The sequence below is a fragment of the Ustilaginoidea virens genome, chromosome 4, assembly GCF_000687475.1.
Source record: "Ustilaginoidea virens chromosome 4, complete sequence".
Taxonomy (NCBI): domain Eukaryota; kingdom Fungi; phylum Ascomycota; class Sordariomycetes; order Hypocreales; family Clavicipitaceae; genus Ustilaginoidea; species Ustilaginoidea virens.
Genome location: NC_057319.1, coordinates 4,169,177 through 4,186,018, shown reverse-complemented (window position 1 = coordinate 4,186,018; position 16,842 = coordinate 4,169,177). Strand labels below are relative to the sequence as shown.

At 55.3% G+C, this 16,842-nt stretch overlaps 7 protein-coding genes across 7 annotated transcripts; 3 read left to right on the top strand and 4 right to left on the bottom strand.

Moving 5' to 3' along the window:
• Window positions 1-91: 91 nt before the first annotated feature.
• Window positions 92-1,867, bottom strand: UV8b_05592 (uncharacterized protein; the record flags this gene model as incomplete). Its single annotated transcript, XM_043143089.1, has 1 exon — window positions 92-1,867. The coding sequence occupies one exon, from the start codon at window positions 1,865-1,867 to the stop codon at window positions 92-94; it is 1,776 nt and encodes a 591-aa protein (XP_042999022.1).
• A 399-nt stretch (window positions 1,868-2,266) lies between these two features.
• Window positions 2,267-3,053, top strand: UV8b_05591 (uncharacterized protein; the record flags this gene model as incomplete). The annotated part of the gene is made up of 2 exons (XM_043143088.1): window positions 2,267-2,646; window positions 2,708-3,053. The coding sequence occupies 2 exons, from the start codon at window positions 2,267-2,269 to the stop codon at window positions 3,051-3,053; spliced, it is 726 nt and encodes a 241-aa protein (XP_042999021.1).
• A 118-nt stretch (window positions 3,054-3,171) lies between these two features.
• On the bottom strand, window positions 3,172-4,101 carry UV8b_05590 (uncharacterized protein; the record flags this gene model as incomplete). Its single annotated transcript, XM_043143087.1, has 2 exons — window positions 3,172-3,888; window positions 3,949-4,101. 2 exons carry the CDS (start codon window positions 4,099-4,101, stop codon window positions 3,172-3,174), a joined length of 870 nt encoding a protein of 289 aa, XP_042999020.1.
• Window positions 4,102-4,932: 831 nt separating this feature from the next.
• Window positions 4,933-5,682, bottom strand: UV8b_05589 (uncharacterized protein; the record flags this gene model as incomplete). The annotated part of the gene is made up of 4 exons (XM_043143086.1): window positions 4,933-5,010; window positions 5,097-5,124; window positions 5,182-5,480; window positions 5,536-5,682. 4 exons carry the CDS (start codon window positions 5,680-5,682, stop codon window positions 4,933-4,935), a joined length of 552 nt encoding a protein of 183 aa, XP_042999019.1.
• Window positions 5,683-6,272: 590 nt separating this feature from the next.
• UV8b_05588 (uncharacterized protein) lies at window positions 6,273-6,824 on the top strand (the record flags this gene model as incomplete). Its single annotated transcript, XM_043143085.1, has 2 exons — window positions 6,273-6,566; window positions 6,666-6,824. The coding sequence occupies 2 exons, from the start codon at window positions 6,273-6,275 to the stop codon at window positions 6,822-6,824; spliced, it is 453 nt and encodes a 150-aa protein (XP_042999018.1).
• Window positions 6,825-6,958: 134 nt separating this feature from the next.
• Window positions 6,959-11,142, bottom strand: UV8b_05587 (uncharacterized protein; the record flags this gene model as incomplete). The annotated part of the gene is made up of 2 exons (XM_043143084.1): window positions 6,959-8,864; window positions 9,095-11,142. The coding sequence occupies 2 exons, from the start codon at window positions 11,140-11,142 to the stop codon at window positions 6,959-6,961; spliced, it is 3,954 nt and encodes a 1,317-aa protein (XP_042999017.1).
• Window positions 11,143-14,421: 3,279 nt separating this feature from the next.
• Window positions 14,422-15,309, top strand: UV8b_05586 (uncharacterized protein; the record flags this gene model as incomplete). The annotated part of the gene is made up of 1 exon (XM_043143083.1): window positions 14,422-15,309. One exon carries the CDS (start codon window positions 14,422-14,424, stop codon window positions 15,307-15,309), a length of 888 nt encoding a protein of 295 aa, XP_042999016.1.
• Between the last annotated feature and the right edge of the window lie 1,533 nt (window positions 15,310-16,842).

Below are 16,842 nucleotides of genomic sequence, written 5' to 3'. Positions count from 1 at the left end.
GCCATCTACTTTGATCCATATGTACAGAAATGCGATAATTACAGAGCTACCAAGCAAACACACGCGCAACAACTTTGCTACCATGGACGATTCACCGAGCCTGTCTCCTCCTGGACCACTTCATATCCTTGCTCTGCACAATCTTGTCCAATATGGCGTGTATAAACTGCAGTCGTTCGCCTTTAATCTCCCAGCGTTGCGACAGTTCGTCAAACGTCTCCAGGACGGCATCGGGCGAGGAGCACTTCTTGACGGCTCTCAATGCCCAGATGACAACCCAGGTCTCGATGCGGAAGGCTTTGCCGTTGCCGTCTTTTGCTTGATACAGAGCCGCCAAGACGCCACGCAATCGCTTCTCGCTCCACTCGGAACCGGCATATCCGCCGTGAAGATGAAAGCCTTTGAACAGGGCCAGGAAAAGGGTTGGATGTACGGATATTTTCAGGTGCTTCATCTCGTCGAGGTATTGTGCCACCTTGGCGAGGTTGCCCGCCCTGATGGCGTAATGTTGCACCAGGAGCGTGTATGTGTGCAGGTCCGGGGCCCGCTGGACACTCATCTGGAGCGAATCCTTCAGCTGGGGGTGTTGTTTGCCGACCTTGGCAAAGAACATCAAGACCTTGGTAACCACCTTCTTCATCATGTAGTCCCTCCGCGGCATATCCGGCACGGACGCGTGCGAATTCCTCATCTTCTGGTAGGTGTATTCGGCAGCGTCTTCCTCGCCGCATCGTAGGAGCCCGGATATGACGCAGTTCAGGACGACGGGGTCAATCATTTCGCCCGCGTCGACCATTTCCTTGTAGGCGGCTCGAATGCCGCCAGAGTCCAGTTTGAGCCCAAAGTAGTGGATGAGGCTGACATGGTGAAACCGGGTAAAGCCGATGCCGCGCGTCTCCATCTCCTTGTAAATCATTTCGGCCAGCGTGAAGTGGCCAGACTTGGCAGCAACATCGAACAAGACGTTGAATGTCACGTCGTTGCCCATGACGTTGGCTTCCTTTTCCATTTCGCGCCACAGCCGCAGGGCCGACTTCATTTCTTGGTTCGTGGCTCGGGCGGTATACTTGGTTGCAAAAGCGAGCGCGAAATTCCACTGGGTCCGACGCAGGGTGAGGCCGGCGTTTTTGACATCCGCAACCAGGGCAAAGTATCGCAGCATGGACTCCGTGTCGCGCCTGAACGGCGTGCCCATGACTTTCAAGAGCCTGTTTCGCCACGCCCAGGGCAGAAACAACATGCGCGGCTCCGGAAGTCGGGTGTAGAGTCTGTATATGGCGTCGAGCGAAGCCCGGTTCGGATGTCGCAGCCGCTGCGCTATGGCAGAGCATAATCTCGCAATGACGTCTTGTGACTCGGGGCAGGTCTTGAGCGTCTCCTCCCTTTTCGGATACTCAATGTTGTGCCTCTTTTCGGAAACTTGCAGCTTCGGGGGTTCCGGCTGGGCGTATCCCCTCCGGTAGGGATCCCGATGAAAATCGAGATGCTCTTGCACGGTCCCTTCTCCTCTCGCATCCACAAAAGACATGAGATGCATCTTGTCGTGCTCGCCACTCGGCTGCAGCAAAGAGTATGGTAAGGAGCTTTTCCTCGCGGTCGATACCGCTGCCGAGCTGTAGCGTTGGCGACGGAAGCCAGGCTGCAGGGCGTGCGACACGCGGCGAGTCTCGGTTGCCAGCATAAAAGTCGACGAGATCCATAGCGAGCTCTTGGCACAAGATGTTGGCGGAGCTGCTGCTTGTCCGAGTGCCTCTGCGGCAGAAGTGGTGCAAAAGCTTCTCCTTGCCCTATGAACGCTTGTCAGATTCGTTGCTTGGCGGTTCAACACCGCGCCACAAACGGAGCCGTCCAGCCTGGATCTTTTCATGGGCTCGTCCTCATGATGACGTTCCAGCTGCTAGTCACATTCAAGTAGCAGTTGGGGCATTGGGCAGTGAGCAGTGAAAGTTTGGTGGTTAAAGGTGGTGGACGATGGATTTCTGATTCGCCCATCCAATTGTGATCCGCGCGGCTGCAAGCAAAGCTTTGGCCGCGCTACTCCGTAGCGAAACCCCCCTGCTTTGACGCCTCTAGCGCTCGTCAGCGGCGCCTCCATCGGCTGGCCGGCAATACAATTTGCCGCTCCCCCCATTCCCACTACCTACAGCCCACACAGCTATGCGACAGGACCCAGCCCGTTGGAGTCGACGACTTTCCCTCCATCGCCCCAAAACCCTTGAACCCGTCCCAGACCAATTCCCAGGCCAATCCTCAGGGGCAAGCCGTCATGGGCGGTCGCCAGATACGACCCGCCCGGGTCTTCCAGGCCGTGTCCCAAGAGCTCAATCAGCCGATGCTGTCGGGCCACCCCGTCGCCCAACCGCCCTGGTTCCAAGCGATGAGCTCGATCCCCCCCGCCGAATCGCTCGTCCGCACCGTCACTCCGAGACACCGAATGCCCAGCTCGAAAGCCAAGAAACCCAAGAAGCTCTACCGCCCCCAACGCATCAGCTACCCCGAAGACGCTCTGCGCACCACCTTTTACAAGGACCACCCTTGGGAGCTGGCGCGGCCGCGAGTTATCCTCGAGTCGGACGGCAAAGACTACCAGCACTGCGACTGGAGCAAGGGGTTGCGGCAGCCTGGCCTTGCGCTCACGGGCGAATGGTAAGCTCGCGGCACCTCTGCCTGTTTATACATATCCTGGCTAAATCCTTTTCGTTCACAGCGTCATCCAACGTCAGTTACATCTCATGGAAAACGAAAAGATGAGCAAACGGAAAGCGTACGACGTGGCTCGCAAAGAATTCTACAACCTTCGGCAGCAGGAGGAGGTTGAAAGGCGAGTGGCGCTGGAGGAAGCGAAATATGTTGGCGCGTACTTTGGCAAGACTCGACTGGATGTTGGTATGCAGCTCGAGGACCAAGAATTTGAGCATTGGAAAGTCTGGGCCGGCAAGGAAACAGCAAGTAGAGAGGCGAGGTCGAATTCGGAAATCAACACGTTTAATGCCGAGGATGAGGTGGAAGAGCTGCCAGTTGCCGCCGCCGCCGCCGCCGCCGCAGCGGTGTGAACAGGACGGTTTGGGGAGCAGCAGATGGCTTTATGTATAGTTTGTAAATGTACAATGTCGCTCATCATAGACGAGCAAAACGTCTCTTCATTTTCGTTGCACTCGAGTTGGGGGAAGCTTATGAGCTCGTCACTGGTGGTGGCCTCTGCGCATTAAACACCATCTGCCCGGCATTCATGACTCCGTACTTGACAGCCACCTCCTCATGCTGCACGTAAAACGCATCCGCGATGCCCGTATAATACAACAACTTGCCCGTCAGGCTAAGCGTCGAAATCCTCGCCCAAGACTCGATGTACACAAACTTCATCGCTTCGTGCGGCACCACGCCCACCACCTTCAAAAGATGCACCGCCAGCGCGACAGGGAGCCCCGTCGCCGGACCGTTGGAGAAAATCAAGCCCGGATACTTCGGTCCCTCCTTCGCAGCCCCGTTCCGCGGCGGGGACAGCAGCGCGGGGAAAATGTCGACAATGCTCAGCAAGCTCGTCCAGGGCGTCGACCATAGCGGCTGGTGAACACGTCGGGCACGTGTCACCACGCGCTTGTCATACGTCCCGGGCGCGGACGCCCCCCTCCTCATCGCAGCTTCGTACTCGTCCAGGTGGCTCTCGGACATGCTGTCCCCGCTGGAAATGAGGTACCTACGATGGCAGCTGCCCTGATGCGGGGTGCCGTCGTCCATCATCATGAGCATTTCCTTGGTGTGTCCGCCCGAGCCGAGGACGAAGAGGAAGTACTCTCCTTGGGAGGGTGCAGCATCCTTTGGGGGGGCAAACGGTGGTATGGGCCAGGTTCTTGCTCGGCGGGCTCGTGCGACTTGAATGTGGCGTGTCTGAAGCGGAAGAGTTAGCATCGGGCGGTACGATTGCGTGTGGGTAGATTGGCAACTTACCGTGATGCAGATGGAGACGCTGACGAGTCCGGTCAGAAGCGTTAGAAAGGCGTTTGCCCTTGAGTTGGTAAAGTGTGCAGCTGCTATGGTGGCGGCGCAGAGGAGCATGGCAATAGCTGCGCCTATTGTGACTATGGGAGTGATGCTGGACATGACGAAATAGCCTTATATCTTGCAACAATATTAAATTAAAAGCTGGTTGAAAATAACTGATGACTTGGCATTGTGCATGTTTCTACAGGGTAGGCCAACAGATGCACCCGAAGCGACCTCAGGGTTCTTTCCTGCAACTGTCGTGTTTCGTTTTATTTCCACTTTCTCTGCTCTGTCTCGTCTGGTTCTTTTTTCTGTAATCTGCATGTGGCCTTGGGTGGGAAACCAGGCCCTGTTGTCTGCAGCTCTCCAGCCGCATTGCATCAAGCAAGCCTCTCCGCCGTCCCTACTACGCCTGCACTTCTCACCACCAGAGCAACATCTTCGCACAGCGCCGCAAGTCCATCCCCTCGCAACGCCGAACACTCCACGTACCTGGCGGCCCCGATGCGTCTCGCGTGCCAATCCGCCTGTTCGCATCACCTTAGCTTAGCGCCCCCAGTCCGGACTTCCAAGACCAAACCCTTTACCAGCCCGCCGAACAACTCACCTCTCTCGGATTCACGCAGCACGTCGCCACCCCAACGCTCAAGCCCTCCATCGCCCGGCCATGATGCTCCCCATGGCATTCCGCCCGCAAGTCCCTCTTCGTCCCAACCAGATAAACCAGCGGCGCCGCCACGCGGCAGAATCCTTTGCCCGTAGCCCCTTGCCACTTATCGACGTCAGCCGCACACAGAACCGGCCCTCCCTAGCGGCAGCGTGACGTACCCATTGCAAGACCTTCCACATGCCCGTCGTGCTCTTGACGTCAAAGCACAGAAACACGGCATCCCAAACCATGTACGAGAGTCGTGAGACGGCGTCGAGGTCTCGTGCGCCAGAGGTGTCCTATAGCTCCGTGACGACGGGCGTGCCGTCCTTTTCGAGCATGTACGTCTCGAAGGGCGTTCGGGGAATAGCCGACGTCTACTGACACGTTAGTACGCATTGGCCTTTTGGAGGGCAAACGAGTGTGTGCGCGTTGTGTGTGCGCGTTGCGTGCGCGTGCATACGTCGGGGAAATGACCGTATTTGGCGTGACTGCGACGGGGGTTAGTTGGGGTCCGCAAAAGACCAGACTCGTTTCGCGGGCGGTACTATAGCAAGGCTGTTTGTCCGGATCCTCGGTCCCCGACAAACAAGAACCTTAGTTTCAGCGGCGCGTGGATTGCCGGAGGCGGTGGAGGGCCTCGCTCCCTGCGGAGGAGGCTCCTGAACCGGTCCCGTTTGCGCTTCTTTCCCCGGGTCGCTTCTGCGGTCGGTCTGTCGTCCGCAGTCGATGGCGAGACTGGCGTCGACCCGGAGCCAAGCACAGGCCGTGCGAAGCGAGGCAGTAATTGCCCGAGTCTGGAGCTGGGAGCGCTGTCCCTGGTAGGAGCAGAGTCCTCGCGAAAGGTCTGGGCATGGATTAGCACCAGTAGACAGAGAGGACGGCGTCGTCCCAAAACCCACGAGCCGAGTTGAGCAGCGCGGCTCAAACCCGTCGTTTGCAAAGGGGTCTTCCCGCTCGAAACGACTGGGGATGGAGTGTCGCCATGAATCTATCCTCGAGTTGTTGCTCATGATGTGGCGGGTTGGTATGCCAGTCTGCTGCTGCATTATTGCTGTACAAGTCAGTCGACGTCGATTTAGCTGGTGAGAACATGCACCTGTCTAGCTGATGCCACGGCCTGGTGTCGGCTGCGTTAGTCGACGGTGCTGATTGCATCTGGGGCCACGGACTCAGATACAGCTCACTTTCTGCCCCTTTCTGGAAACTCGGCAAGATTCAAAGCTGTGCCGGCCCAAGCCGAGTCGCATCCTACCCCAGACACGTTTGCAATATCCGTGAAAACTTCGAGTTCATCGCCAAGGGGGAGATGGAGGCCTTTGGCTTGTCGAGGGGCTGCTTCTCCGCCACTTTATCCATCCTACGTCGAGACTGCAACTGGACGCGTGGCATGGTGGCATGGTGGCATGACGGCATGCTGATGATGGCGCCTGGGCGCAACTGACGGCAGTTTTCGTATTGCATCTTATCAGCGGCATCAAAGCAGCAGCAGCAGCAGCAGCTCATATCCAAGCCAAGTCTTTCTTCCGAATGCCGCTGGTCGCCCCATGTTGTCACCCGTTATACGCGTTATACGGAGCTCTCTAGTGAGGGGTTCTTTTCTCTAACAAAAGTCTATTTTCGTTCGCCTCTTGGACCCATGAGTCTCCTTTTCTCGATTTTCCCTTCCCGTCACCCCCAAGACAGACCTAAGGAGAAAGCTCAAAAGACTACCGACTTTTCCCTCTCGCTATTAACACCGATCAATATGCCATACATGGTTCGTCATTCTGATTCCGTTACTGAAACGCCGCAAACAACAAACCAAACAGTAGTTTTCGCGCATATAACAGAGCCAACCATAAGCAGACAATCAATAAACCGGGATGCCCTTCGTGGTCGTGACTGCGCTCACCAAAAAGCGCCTGCGAAACAAATATTCGTCTCGGCGCAGGTTTCCCGATCAGAAGATGGAGAAGAAAGCGCGAGGTTTCGCTTGACGTGCCGGAAAAGGATGCCAAACGGTTTTGATGGCCCATCGGTTCGGTTCTAGGTAGTAAAGACACGCACGAAATCATCAAATCTCGATTCCTCGTACACTCATGCCTCGTTGAGCATCGTCGCCCAACAAAACAACAAAGCCAAGTTGCAATCGAAGCTGGGTCATGCTCAAGACAAACGGGGTATCCTCAAGAGCACAAAAGTCTTCTAACAAGAGCCGAAAAGTATGCGAGCGAAAAAAAAAAACAAGGCAACAGACATAAAAAGAATAAATCATTACAAGAAAAGAAGAAGAAGAAGAAGAAAACAAGCGTGATGAATGGTTATATCATGGAAAGTCAAGTACTATAGGCTAAAAGACCTGTTGTCCATGTCGTTCTCAAAATCGGCAGGGTAGTCTTCCGTATGGGTGGATGCTGTCCATTGTCCATTGGCATGCGCATGACGAGGACCAACGTCAAGTTCAGCCCGGACATCTGCCTGGATTTGCAAGAAGTATAGCCGGAGAGTCTTCAGTCCCTTTAGAAAACCAGAATCCGGTTCGCCCGGATGTTGTGGCGGGCATGTCTTTTCTGAAATGTTGTCCAGCGGTGTCAAACTATTTGCAAAATCGGCCATCTTGAAATCGATTTCTCGAGGGCTTTTCCGTCGCTTAACCGTCTCTTCTGTATCGGTGGCGACGTCCGTGGTAGAGTCATAGACCGTTTCGTAACCTCCCTCTTCGGAATCGTCACCGTCGTAAAACATCAACAAGCTAGCGGCATAGAAGCGGTAACCTCGTAGTCCGTGGATAATTGTCTCAAGCTGCGCCAGCTTCTTCAAGATGAGAGGAATGTGTCGAAGGATGCTGTTCAGGTCGACTCCGTTGTAGAGGAACATTTGCAGCGCGTCCCGAAACTCGGCACCGGCCTTCAGCTTCCTGCCGAAATACTTGTCCTGGAATTCATACGACCGAGTCTTGACGTTCCACACCTGCAGCCCGCAAATACGCACCCCCAGTTCTGCGGAAGTCGTGGTTCTGCACTTCTCCTGTTGCGACTTTTGCTTCTTTGGAGTGGCGTCTACTCCATACTGGCGAGTGCCCATTTTGAGGTCCATCATGCAAGGACGCTTCATGCCAGCAGTAAGATCTTCCAATAAAAGAAAGTATTCCACACGATCTCGTTGTGTCTTTGCTTCTTTGGGGTTAACGGGCCTCGGAATCTTCCCAAACTCGGCAGTAGATGAGGTCATGTCCAGAGTCGCGGTTGTGGAAGACTGCTGGTTTGGTGCCATGCTCTGCGTGGCTTGGTCAACCCGTGTGGCATTCTTCCCATTCTCTCCAGCCTTCTCCGCGTGGGGCTCGCCGTCGTTTTTATACTCGGCGTCATCCGCCTCCTCAAAGTATTTCAGATTGCCCCGAGAGTTTTGCACATCCTCTGGCCTCCTTCGAAGCCCACCTGCGGAGTACCGACGCCGCTTCCTACCGGCGTTCAAGGTCGCTTTCAAGGTTTCAACTTCTGGGGCGCTTGTTCCTGTAATGTCCTTCATCGGAGCTGTAGGCTCGTCCAGATACTGGGTAGTAGAGGGACTGTTGGTAGCAGCCATTGTAACGTCACTCCGGCTCTGCCCGTGGTGGCGGATTTGTGGTGGACGTGGCTCAGTCGTGGCACAAACATCTCCATTTCCTGCATCCTGCATGTCTGACCCGGCAAGGTTGGGATCGGAACTAGTGGGTCTCAGGAGTCGCTGCAAGGTGAGACGGGGTACGGCCCGTTGATGTGGACGACGATGCTTTTGGACTTCGACCGGTTCCTTCAAGAATGCATCGTTGAACACTTCATTCCGAAGCCGTTTGTTGATCGTCGTTGCACCCCAGCTATTCGGTCGCTCATCCAGATGCGGTCGTGTCATCTGCGGTTTGGGAGAGCTCTCATATAGTTTCGCCGCGGAAGTGCTGCGGCGTCGAAAACATTCGGGCGGCGGCGTCGGCTGCAGCAGATTACGCGGAAGGATGTGCCGGTTATCATCGAACGTCACCGTTGGTATGCGCAAGACGGTATTTGCTAAAGACTGACTAACGATTCTCGGCTGCGTCGCTTCATTGACAGAGGTTTCAGTAGTATCCGGTTCCGCGCCGTTCGTTACGCTCTCTGCGCCGTTGATGTCGTCCAATTCCTTTCTACGTTCGGCCGGGGTAGTTTCATCCTTTTTAAATGTACTTTTCCGGCGGGGCTGCTTCCGAAATGTCACATTGAGCACACCAATATATCTACCACGCTCGTATTAGCAGCGAATCTCGCAAATCATGATTCAGGCAAAGACACACACCCGCGTGACGCACACTCGTAAACACACACAGAATTTAAGGGGTAAAAAAAAAAAAGAAAAGCAAACAAGAGAAAGAGAAAATCAAAGCCAAAGTATGTCAATTACAAATGGCGTGAAAAGGGGCGACTCAGGCTAAGAAGACCAGACGTGGGACGGATGGGATATACTTACCGAGGCAAAAAAGGGAGTAAATCACGATGGTATCGTTCAATAGTCTCGTAAAACTCATTCTCCCTATTATTAAGTTGCTTACAAACAGCCCTGCGGGAAAACCGCCAAAGAGTTGTGTGACCGCCAACTTGGTGTTTATATGGAATCAGCTCGATGGCTTCAAGGGGTTGGCGAGGACTGTGTTGGTGCTGATGAACATGATCTTCATATGGAGTCATAATTGCGCTGGACTTGACGACAGCTGGATATTTCATCACATCGGGCTCATCCACAACAGCAGCTTCACCAGGGGTCTCTTCTGAAAGCTCTGGCTCGCACGGGATAGCATGCTCACGGGACTGGAAATGGGATGGGTCATGATGTGGAGTATCATTTGCCTCTCCACCATGCACCTCTGGCTCTGGCTCGTCAGCTTTGACGAGCCATGGATGAGACATACTGTGCAAAATACATCTTGGCCGCTGCAGTTGGGAAGAGCTGGCAGCATCGACTTGTAGCGCCCGAGCCGCTGGCATCTCCTGGTGGGGGAGGAAAACGGCCGAGGAGATTTTTTCTTCACCAGACTCGTCCGCTTCCTCGGTGTCGAGGCTATTCCCCGCTTCCGCATCTGCCTCTGCATCAACGTCAACGCGGTTGTCGTCATCTTCGTGACCACGGATAGTTCTTGCGCCCGAGTCGACGAGAACGTCGCTGGTCGGTGGCCGTTCTCCGATGTGGTTGCCATCAGCTGTCCGTTGCCCCTCCTCCACGCTGTCGGTTACTGCCAACCGAGCCGGCCCCACCTTGCTGGGTGGCGGTATCGGCTCAGTTCTGCTCTCATGACCTTGTGCTCTAGGATACGTGCCGAGGGCCACAGGGGTTGTGTCACCGCGTGGGCCGGCACTGGCAGGCGATGGGGTGAGGTAATCAGCAGCTGGCCCAGTTGGGTCGCTATGGCGTGAAATGTGTGAGGTTGCCTGCTGGTCGTCGCCAACGGGGTTTTGGGCTGGGATTGTCATGTCTGACTCGTTACCCTCTTCGCTGGTGGGCAAAATTTTATCGCGGGGGACGACCGTCTTGTTGTCTCTGCGCCGTTGCTTCTCTTCTTGTGGAAGACCCTCTTTGAAGAATCGTAGGCAGTAGCTTGCTTTGCGGCTTCTGCCATTTGGTTCAACGCCAGCCATGGCTTCGGCAACTGACTTTTCAACCAAGCCATCCTCTTCCTCGACATCGCCAGAGCCAATGGACCAAATCTTTTCCGTTTTTTCCGGGCTCATGGTGGACTTGTGTGCCACGTGTGGCTGTTGCGAGGGGGGCAATCGCCTGTCTAGCAATGGGTCATGAAGGTATTTGTTGTTGGACAAGGCGGATTCTGACGAAAGAAGGGATGACTTGGATAGCGAGGTAGGCTCCCCCGAGCTCGCAGATATCGACAAGACCCTCGATTTCAGCACTTCAGATGTCGAGCGGTCAAGGTCAAGCGAGTTCAAGGCTCGGCCTCGATTCTTATCGAGGAAGTCGCGATGCTCCAAGAGCACTTCTCTGGCTTGAGCTAGGTTGGAGGAGCTATAAGGGTGTGGGACGATGTGAGGTTGTCGACTTGGCATCGCAACAGATGCGATCGGAATCGTAGCTGGAGCTGCCATGGTAGATGTATTCAAGGTATGATGCCGGGCTTCGGAAGCTTGTTGACCTCCATCCTTCACATGATTCGACCGACTTGCGCTGTAGGATGGTTGCGCATGTTCGTTATCGCGGTCGGTATAACGAAAAAGGCTGTTCAGCTGCCGTTTGGAAGTCCTGATATCGCCGCCGCCGCCGCCGCCGCCGCTGCTGCTGCTGTTGACGCCAACGTTGCCAGGGTTGTTGTCGGAGCAAGCTGGCGATCCGTTTACGGCTCTGTTGCTGTTTTCCTTTTGATTCTGGGGAATTCCGCGGGCCGAGGTCAATGCTTGGGTCAAGAGTGAAGGACCGGGCTGTCTTTGATTGTGCTGGCTGGGGCCACGGGGTTTCACCTCATCTTTTGAAGCACCCTTTTCCAGATTCCCGGGGCGACTGAGCTGTGCCATGGGGTAGGGGCAAGAAGGAGAGGAGTAGGAGGAGGAGGAGGAGGAGGAGGAGGAGGAGGAGGAGGAGGAGGAAGTAAAAGAAGAATGCACGCGGGCGGGTGGCGGGTGGAATTCAACATTTTGGTCAAGCACCTCTGCGGCTGCAGTAGCCCTGAGATCCAGGACAGCAATGGTGGCGGGCTTAGATTCATGACTTAACAGTGCAGGGGGTGCGGCATTTTCGGGCTTGGAGTTCGTGCTAGACATGAGGGAAACATTGGGCGCGGCAGGGCAGCGTCGTGGAGGGATCGGTTCGTGGCAAATGCAGGATTGAGACGAGGGTGGTGGTGTTGAGGACGAGGGTGGGAAGAGGAAAATTGGGAGAAACAGAAGAAGGGCTGTGTAGTCCGAACTCCGTACGGAGCAAGTGAAAGCTGACACTGTTGAGTCTGGTCTGTCTGGTTGAACGGCCAGGCCAATTCGTCTGTGCACCGTGGAGCAGCAAGAACGTCAGCGGGCAGGGCAGGGCAGCCAAGGGACTGGATGCTGCAACACTTGCAGCGCACTGGACGGACCAGTGCGGCAATGAAACCGTGGTGGGGAGGGTGTGTGTGTGTGTGTGTGGTCACTGTGGTGCTGTGTCAAGGTGTGTGGCGGCACTGGGGGGGGGTTGTTGATGGGTGGGGTCGCGGGGGGTGTGTGTAGGTATGTACCTGAGTACCTATGTACGTGTGTACTCCGTAGTTCTTTTGCTTGTGCTGCGTTGTTCAACCACCTGGGGCAGCAAAAACATCAGCGCCTCTCCTTGTAGCTCCGTTGCACCCCAAGGCTCCAGATGCCGGGTCCTGTTTCTCTGGGGCCGACGGCAGCGGGCTGGGTGGCTATTGGAACGACCTACAAATAAAGTAACATTGAAGCTAGCCAAGGTGGCTGGCGGGACGGCTACGTCGGGCAATCGAGCCAGCGTCTGGCTCCCGGCTGGGGGATTGCAGCCCAAGGCAGGAGGAGGACGAGGGGTCACCTGGCGTGCGAACCATGGCTCTTATGGTCGCGACATAGGCCGACTATATCCCAAAAACCTCGGACATTCAGATCAAGTCAGTCTCACACAGCGTCCAGCGTCGGGCGTCGGGCGTCGGGCGTCGGAAGTCGGGAGGCGGGAGCATAGAGCCTGACCACAGGGCTGGTCGTCCAGACTCTAGCGGCCCTGGGCCTAGTCGCTTCTTTTTTTCTTCCTTTCTCAACATTCTTCTTTCCTCTCTCCTCTCGTTTCCTTTCTTCTCTTATCGGCGGCCCCCCAAAATCTCGATGCGCCCGCTTGGATTGTTGGCTCCCCAATCTTGCCAGGCCACATAGCTCCATCCTCATACGCCTTTAACCTCTGGCTTGGTGAAGGGCACATCACCCCCAACTCCGCATCCCCGCATCCATACTTATCATCAGCAGGGGGTTATAACAGGGTATGTAGCACGACACGTAGCCATCATGTCATGCAGCGCCTTATCAGCATTGCAAGCTGCGGCGCGAGACGCGATAAGAACATGGACATGCGGGCGAGATCTATCTCTCAACCCATCCGTACGTATAGTTCACTTCTCCCCCCGTCATGCTTCTTCGACCGCGCGGCGACAACGGCCCAAGCGCCCATGCCACCGGGCCGCTGTTTGGTGGTCGCCGTGTGGATGCGCAGAGTCGCCCGACTACTGAATAGGACACAAGTCGGTCAATAATGGCATCACACGTTCGGCCCGCCGATATCAGTTTCAATGCTACCAAGAGTCAGGAAGAGTGTTGTGCTGGTCGTCGTAATGCGTGCAGGCATCTCGATTGACCAAATAAGCGGCTTCCAGAAGCCCATGCACACCACCTCCCAATGCCGCCACTCAGTCCGTTCATCCGCGGTAATCATTGCTTGCTTGCAAGGCACCAGAGCGCCTTTGTTGGTCCCGCTCAATGCTACCGTGGGCAACCACAACTCTAAATTCACTGTCATCGTGCAGCATCCCGTTGACATGGTGTGGCGGCTTCTGCATACCTGCCTGCCTAGCAGCCTCGTCGTCCAACTCGGCAGGTAGGTAGCCGTGGTTGATGGGACCAAGCCAGCTCGTAGCGAGATAAAACTCGTCGTTACCGTCAATCAGCAGAATGTCTCTTCAAGCAGGTTGTAACTGTTTTTCGAATCGAGCAGGCGAGTTTCCAGTCCCGCCGGTCGCCCCCGAAGCTCGTCATGCCCAGTCTCAATCAGCTTATGCTCGCCGCCATCATCTGTCCTTAGGAGGTCGTCGAAGAGATGCAAATCTTGGGAGGGCAGATAATGCAAGATTCTGTATGTACCTCGATGACAAGTATGCAGTCAGCCGATCATGGCTGTGCACATGCATATTGCTCCAGCTGCCTGCTACCTAGGCACGCGGGCAGGTCGGTGACGGTAGTAGATAAGGATCTGTATCCTCTTGCAAATTAAAAGTAGATCGACGCTTTTGACCTCGTGTATGGAGTAGAATCGCAACTTGGGGTTGGGGGGCAAACTACTCCGTACTATGTACCTAAGGTATATATCTTACGTACAGTGCCGGGACTTGACTCATACTGTCAAGCGGCAAGCCAGTCCCTCCTCCTCCAGAAGTACCAGACTCCTCAGCTGGGTCCGTCCTCTCCGACACCCCAGCCAGCTTATCACTTGATCGGGTACGAGACAGGGACTTCAGCCGAGTGACGGAGCGCCCTACTTATCCGCCTCTTACCAGACAGTAGCTCACATGCATTCCTGGCAGGTTTGTGCCGATGACCGGAGCCCTTCCCGGGCTTTCCCCTCATCGACCTGGTCAGACGGATTAGATCAGTCCCTCCAATGCTGGGTCTTCCCCCGCATCTCCCACGACGCAGGCTAGCTCTGGGGCGGGGAGACTCAGGACGGAGTACCGAGGACCCGCGACTCGTTACCTACCTCCTATTGACCTTATGCGACTGATGCGTCTCAAACTTTCAAGGTCTTACATATTACGGAGTAGGCTCAAGCGGCTGTTCCGGCAGTGGCCAATGATGGGCCGAGATTTGCCATGCCAGCCAGCTGCCAGCTGCCCGACAAGTCCCACCAGCTACCTACCTCTATATGAACTGGTGACTTTGCTCCTTTTCCTCGACACTTCACCCTCCTCAATTCCCTCAGTCAGCTTGCTCACGAATCAATAGGTTCCTTTCTCTTTCACTCTGCTGATGGGCAGTGGTTGAAGACGTTGAAGCGGAAAGTTTTGCCTCGCGAACCAGCTCATTACATTTGGGAAACCGCCCGCCTTCAGCATGGCGACGCCCACGTATGACGCAGCATCCCTTTTCAGCGTACATGGCCTCGTTGCGGTTATTTCTGGCGGAGGCTCTGGCCTAGGCGCCGTTACTGCTCATGCCTTGGCGGCGAATGGTGCTCGGGCCGTCTACATCCTTGGTCGGCGGGAAGAGTCGCTTCTCAGCGCGAAGCAAAAGTCTCCCAAGCCAGATGTGATTCACCCCATTGTCTGCGACGTCACTTCCAAGGATAGCCTGGCTGCTGCCGCCGATCGTGTCCGCACGGAAATGGGTTACGTCAATGTGGTTTTCGCCAACAGCGGTATCAGCAAGGCTATCACCGGTCCTCTCGACCACTTTGCCGACATTCCTAGCCTCCAGCAGAAGCTGTGGAGCCCAGATATGGCCGAGTTTACAGAGACGATGCATGTCAACGTCACCGGCGCTTTCTTCACGGCCATTGCCTTTCTGGACCTGTTGGACGAGGCTAACAAGCGGAGCGACGTGTCCGAAGCGTCCCAAATCGTCATCACCTCCTCTGCCGCGAGTTTCGCTCGCCAGCTGTTTTCCGGCTTCTCATACAGCGCCAGCAAAGCAGCTGTAACGCACATGACCAAGCAGCTGGCGACCACATTGGCCAAGTACCGAATTCGCGTCAATGCCATTGCTCCCGGCTTCTTTCCTAGTGAAATGACGCAAAACCTGCCCTTTATGAACTCGGACAAGGGAGACCCTCGTAAGGCCGGTGCGCTAGACGGGGACTTGGTACCCCTGACGAGGGTTGGGAGCGAAGAGGACTATGCTGGCGTCGTTTTATTCCTGACAAGCAAAGCCGGAGGGTACGTGGATGGTGCCATCATACTCATTGATGGAGGGCGAATGGGTTTGATCCCCAATAGCTACTGAATGCAGCGGGGATATTCCCTTATCCGCCATGTTGGAGACGAAGCCGTCTTTCCTGACTTGCAATCTCTCCTACGACGTCACAAACTCTGGTGAGGGAAATCGTGTGCTTGATCATGGATGACTGTGACAAGCAACTCCATAATGGCGGAGATGCACCGGCCGTACTGGCTGGGCTGGCTAGGCAGCAAAAGGCAGCGAGCGACTGATCCGAGTCTGACCATGAGAAAAGAGGAAGTTCCCATCTTGTCCCAAAATTTTCTGTTGAAAACACTCTGGTTCCCTCATCGCCATGAGTAGGTAGAGAAAAAAAACCACTTGCCGTCCTCAAACACTGTTTACAAGTGTATCTCTCCCGACTAATCACTCCAAAGCTTTCCTGAACCTCGCTGCCCGAAATACTCGGTAATCGAGCTTTGTATCGATGCATATAACCATGTCCCATCGCGGCCAGACATGTCATGTAGTGTGAGTGGCGGGAGTATGCCAACACTAGCCCGGACAGAGATACATACATACCAAGCAAACCTCAACAGTCAGAAGTCAGGACCAAAAGCCGTCGCATAGAAGCAATGCCTCCCCCTGTTTAATAGAATTTACTGGGCTGTCTTGTCGTCTTTTGCCTGAATGCATCAGACACATGAATGCAACCTTCCCCTGCAACAGGCCCACGTTGTGGAAGCGGATAACATCACTGGATAGGTCCAATGCTGTACTCAGCGCAAGGAATTGCAGCTTTTGCGTGTGTGTGACTTGCTTCTTTTCCGACGGACGGGGCTTTTCCAACGACGCAGAGAAATACAAGGCACAATGTACCAGGAACATGGTGCCTTTCTGAAACGCGTCCATGTCGCTGCCCGCGCCCGCGCCCGCGCTGAATCCGAACTTGCGATGCTGCATTCCTGCAAGAGGCCAAGGGAAGTACAAGAAACCGCATCCAAACAAGCCGTATAATTAAATATGTCTCTCCAAGCTAGTCTGCTTAGCAGCAGCCATGTTGTTGCGAACCCAGCGAGCCAGGACGCCAACTGGCGCTCAACCAGGCTTATTCACGAATGAACAGGGCAACCAGCGACGACAAGGCATGGGAAGAGACTGAACGGCCTGGTCTACCACGGTGTGGGAAAGCTCAGAACAGCCTTGGCTCAAAACGTTCCACATCGGCTCTCCAAGCGACTTCTTGCTTCGTCCGTCTCGAAGGCCAGATCGCCCCCTCCCCCCCCCCCCCTTGCCACGAGTGCCTAGGCCTCGAGTCAGTCGCAGTGCGCAGCGTGTGGCCATTCGCCAGGTTTTTTCTCTTGTCGGGGCAGACAGGCGGTAAAGCCACGCAGCTGCATTGTTAGCCCGCGGCTGCGAACCTAGCCGACAAACATGATGTTGGTGCCACGGCCCGAGGTTGGAGCAGGGGGGGGGGGGGGACTCGAGGGAAAGCCCGAGCGTTTACTTGCGCCTTTGTGCTGCGCAAACTGTCGGGCCTGGCGTGTTGACTGGTTCCATGGTGTTCAAGGAGCTCTGCCGTCAAGCCACCGCCAGGTA